General features: G+C 35.8%; 1 protein-coding gene across 2 annotated transcripts in view; it reads right to left on the bottom strand.

Moving 5' to 3' along the window:
* The window catches only part of LOC106880303 (putative glycerol kinase 5), a 131,559-nt gene that overhangs the window by 15,185 nt on the left and 111,587 nt on the right, over positions 1-4,787 (bottom strand). For both annotated transcript variants that reach the window (XM_052967406.1, XM_052967407.1), the window contains 2 exons: positions 3,986-4,112; positions 1,877-1,981 (listed from right to left, as the gene is read on the bottom strand). In XM_052967406.1, the coding sequence (XP_052823366.1) occupies positions 1,877-1,981; positions 3,986-4,112 (232 nt within the window). The remainder of the gene's footprint in view (positions 1-1,876; positions 1,982-3,985; positions 4,113-4,787) is intronic.

The following is a 4,787-nucleotide window of genomic DNA, read 5'->3' as shown; positions in this document are numbered from 1 at the left end:
TAGACGGAAACTGAAAGAAGCCCGTCGTATATATATATATGTATGTGTGTGGTGTGTATCTGTTTGTGTGTCTGTGTTTGTCCCCCCAACATCGCTTGACAACCGATAGTGGTGTATTTACGTCCCCGTAACTTAGCGGTTCGGCAAAATAGACCGATAGAATAAGTACTAAGCTTCCAAAGAATAAGTCCTGGGGTCGATTTGCTCGACTAAAGGTGGTGCTCCAGCATGGCCACAGTCAAATGACTGAAACAAGTAAAAGAGTAAAGAGTATATATATATATATATATATATATATATATACACACACCGATAGATATGGGTTTGGGTAAATTATATTTGGTACATTGGTTCGCCCACCCTAATATCCTCTTCTCTCAAACATACAACACAAGTGTTGACAAAATAATATCAAACCACACCAACATCAGCATCACTTGACATGCCAGAAACAGCAGTCAAATTTCCTTATTACAAAAGGACACATCAAATTTCATGGTTCTAGAGTTCACTGTAAATGGGGCAAAAAAGACAAGACGGTTATAGTTGAAATACTTTTGAGCATGGAACTGCTCAATCGAGATGGTCCCTGGGCTAAATAACAACACTAGCAGCAGCAGCAAACAGTGAGGGAGCTTTTAGATGAGTGCTCAGCCTGCTATAATAGTCACCTTATCTGCCTTAAATCATACCCTACTGTCTAAGGAAATGAAAGGACACATTGGTTAATGTAGTGCTAACACACTTCTAAAAGGATAGGAGATCATAGTAGGAAAGCCTCAGATCATAAGGTCTCCAGAAACAGGACTAACCTTGGGCTAAAACATAACAAACATTGCCTGTTAAGCACTTGGTTGTCTCTGTCATCCCATGTTGACTAAATAAGTTCCAACATTGCTTCACATATCTTTCTTTCTTCCCTGGGAACAGTCTATGTTGTCAGTATTGCTGTTGTATACCACTCTGGCCAAGTAGCTTTGCTTGATGTTACAAATGTTGTTTAGCCACATGTCAGCAGGACCATAAGCAAAGTCATTCCAGTCATAATGATCTTGCCTTTTTATATATTTATTTACGATTACATCATCCAATGTCATCATCATCATCCTTTAATGTTTGTTTTTTCCATGCTGGAATGAGTTGGATGGTTTAGACAGGAGCTGGCAAGCCGGAAGGCTGACCTAGGCTCCAGTCATCTGTTTTGGCATGGTTTCTACAGCTGGATGCCCTTCCTAACACCAACCATTTTATAGAGTATACTGAGTGCTCTATATATGGCACTTGCCTGGGTGCTCTTTATGTGCTGCTGGCACACATGCTTTTTTTTATGTGGTGCCAGTATGGATGCTTTTTATGTGTCTTCCCATTTTTTTTTAAGATAGTAGGTGCAATTTGAAGAAGACCTGGCTGTTATATCTAGCACGTCAAGTGGTGATGTAGCAACAACCTTGTTGATCTGAAGCTTTGCTTAAGTAGGCATCACAAAAGTAGCCATTTGACCAGCATTCTTGCCATATTGATTCCATACTATGAAAATATGTAAGCAATGACCTACAGCACCTACATCCTTAACTTTACCATTGTTGTTTAGCTCCAGGTCAACCTTGATCAAAGGCATTCCAGCCATGACCAGCCCATGTTTGGGGGTGTTATTGATATTTAGGATCACATTATCTAATGTATCCTTCCCTCTTTTGAAGACAGGGGTGTCAGATAAATGAATTGGGGAAGATTTAGCTGTTACATTTAACAAATTGAGTGACACTGTAGAGGGTCTCTTATCAGCTTTTGATATTATTGATACTCATGAGATGGTTCTTACATAATCATCTTATAATTTATTGATGAAATAAAATCAAGTTATTTTGTTACTCACTTAAACTTTTTGCCCATTCCAGTACACAGCCACTGTCTGATGATACACCTTCAGCTATAAATACAAGTTCAGAACCAATTTTCCAACCTACTAATGGATACAGGCCTGATTAAAAAAAAAAAAAAAAGGGTGAAAGATAGCATTATTTATTGAGGCAAAGTTTTAGTAAAATGTTATTCAAATATATACAAGATTATCAATATTCGCTAGTATTATTATTATTATTATTATTATTATCATTATTTATTTTAATATCATTGGTAATAATAATGATAATAATAATAATAATAATAATAATAATAATAATAATAATAATAATAATAATAATAGTTTCAAATTTTGCCACAAGGCCAGTAATTTTGAGAGAGAGAACAGGTTGATTACATTGACCCCAGTGTTCAACTGACCCTGAGAGGATGAAAGGCAAAGTTGACCTTGGCAGAATTTGAACTCAGAATGTAGTGACAGGTGGAATACCATTCTATATTTGAATAATGTAGATGAAATACCACTAAGCATTTTGTTCAGCGCACTAATGATTCTGCTAGGTTGGTGCCTTAGGAAGGATTACTATAAGACAATCTAACTGATCCTCTAACGACTCAGCTGATTTGATGTCTTACAACAACAATGATAATACTAATAATCCTTTCTGTTATATGCACAAGCCCTGAAATTCTCTTTTGGGAGGGGCTAGTCGATTTCATCGAGCCCAGTGCATAACTGGTACTTAATTTATCAACCCCGAAAGGATGAAAGGTAAAGTCGACCTTGATGGATAATAATAATAATAATAATGGTTTAAAATTTTAGTACAAGGGCCAGAGAAGTGGGTAAATCGATACCAGTGCTCAACTGGTACTTATTTTTATTGACTCTGAAAGGAAGAAAGGTAAAGTCAACCTCAGTGGAATCTGAACTCAGAATGTACTGATGGGTGAAATGCTGCTAAGCATTTTGCCTGATGTGCAAACAATTCTGCCAGCTTACTGCTGTCTTAATAATAATAATAATAATAATAACAATAATAATAATAATAATACTAATAATGATGATAAGGGTGGCAGACAGGCAAAAATCATTAAAGTGATATGGAAAACTATCAGTAGCTCCAATCCTACTCGGATCAAGTTTGTCTTTTATCTTTCTGGGGCTGATGAAATAAGTTCTAGTAAAATGCTGGAGTTGATATAATCCCTAGCATAAAATGTCTGACTACATGCCTATGTTAGAAATCCTTATTTTAAATATTATAGCAAAAAATGTTACTTGCTTGTTTTAAACAACTTGATGATGGAAAAAATATCAAAAGGCAGAGGATGGCATAAATGGTAAAATGCTAGACAAAAAATGTCTTACAGTATTTAGTTATGTCTACATTCTGAGTTGAAATCCAGCCAGTGTTGGTCTTGTCTTTCATCTTTTACAAGGAATGATAAAGTTTGTTTTACTAATATACTGAGGTTGAGTAAATCAATTTTAATTTCTAAAAATTTATAGCCTTTTGCCTATGTCAGAAATCTTATTATATTACACTGCAGTAAGGTAAAAAGTAAAACTACCTTCTTGAATCATAAAGGTTGGTTTCCTGGTTTCATGGCATATATATTCCCTACCTGGACAGAATGTCAGTCTGTTGCAGGATTACTCATTTTTGCATGCTGAGTGGACTGGAGCAACATGAAATGAAGTGTTTTGCTCAAGAACACAACGGACTGCTGCGTCTAAGAATCGAAACCACGATCTTATGATCATGAGCTGAACACCCTAACAGTGGTTGCTGCACCTCAGAGTTAGCTAATCATCCATATCGTGCCTCCTCTTGCCTCCAGTCTTCCAATCCAAGAACTTCAACCTTTTAGAATTTCTATCTCATTTACATATAATTAGTCTCAGTTTAATTACTCCGTAATATTCTCAAACTGTCTCAATTCTTCCATTGCCTCTTACACTTAGACAATTCCTCAATTGACTCTTACACTTATACATTATAATATTTAGTAATGTCACTTAACATTTTTGGAGTTCATATATCACCAAGGACTATTTTGACTTTTTGTGGGCGGATAGGTACTGGGGACAGTTAAATTGATTACATTCATACAATACCTGCAATGGAAGCATGAGGTTGATTGCCAGTATTTAGATCAATGAAGGTTCCAGAACCCATTGTACATTTTACGTCACCAACAGTGTAACAGCAGTCTCCAAACATAGCTCCTTGCTGATCAGCTACCTGTGAGATATATAAAGAAAAAAACATTATAAATCACAGATAGAATAAGTAAAAAAAGTGAATAAAGATTCAAGTTGTTTAGTCCCAGGTCAGTCTAACTGAGCAGTTATGTAACCAAAGTTATTCTAAGTATTTTCTCAAAAGGTATTCTCTCTATTAACCCTTTAGCATTTAAACCAGCCATATCAGGCCAAAATATTCAATCTGTTTTAGATTCAAACTGACCAGATCCTGCCGACCTCACTTACCTGACAATGTCATTCTAAAAATATACAATCACGTAAAAGCACCCACACTCTGTAAAGTGATTGGTGTTAGGAAGGGCATCCAACCATAGAGATTGTAGTGAACACTCTAGTGAAATACCTCTCTCCTTTATTATATATACATACATCTGAATGTATCAGATAACAGCTAACCTTTGGGTGCTATTTGGATCCCGTTATGTCTACCACTCTCATTGGTTGGTATTGGTGCAATTTGTTTCTTACTCTATTGCGTCGACATGCAACCTAACCAATCGAAGTCCCTAAATAAGATCATACACTAGGCATACACTAAGAGATACACTTCACCTCTCTAACCAATTCACATGCCCTATCTACAAAGGAAGCTGTACATGAGGGTTGGGATATATATATATATATATATATATATATATATATATATATATAT

This window comes from Octopus bimaculoides, chromosome 4 (genome assembly GCF_001194135.2).
Source record: "Octopus bimaculoides isolate UCB-OBI-ISO-001 chromosome 4, ASM119413v2, whole genome shotgun sequence".
In the NCBI taxonomy this organism is placed as follows: Eukaryota; Metazoa; Mollusca; class Cephalopoda; order Octopoda; family Octopodidae; genus Octopus; species Octopus bimaculoides.
This window is presented reverse-complemented; position numbering and strand designations above follow the sequence as displayed.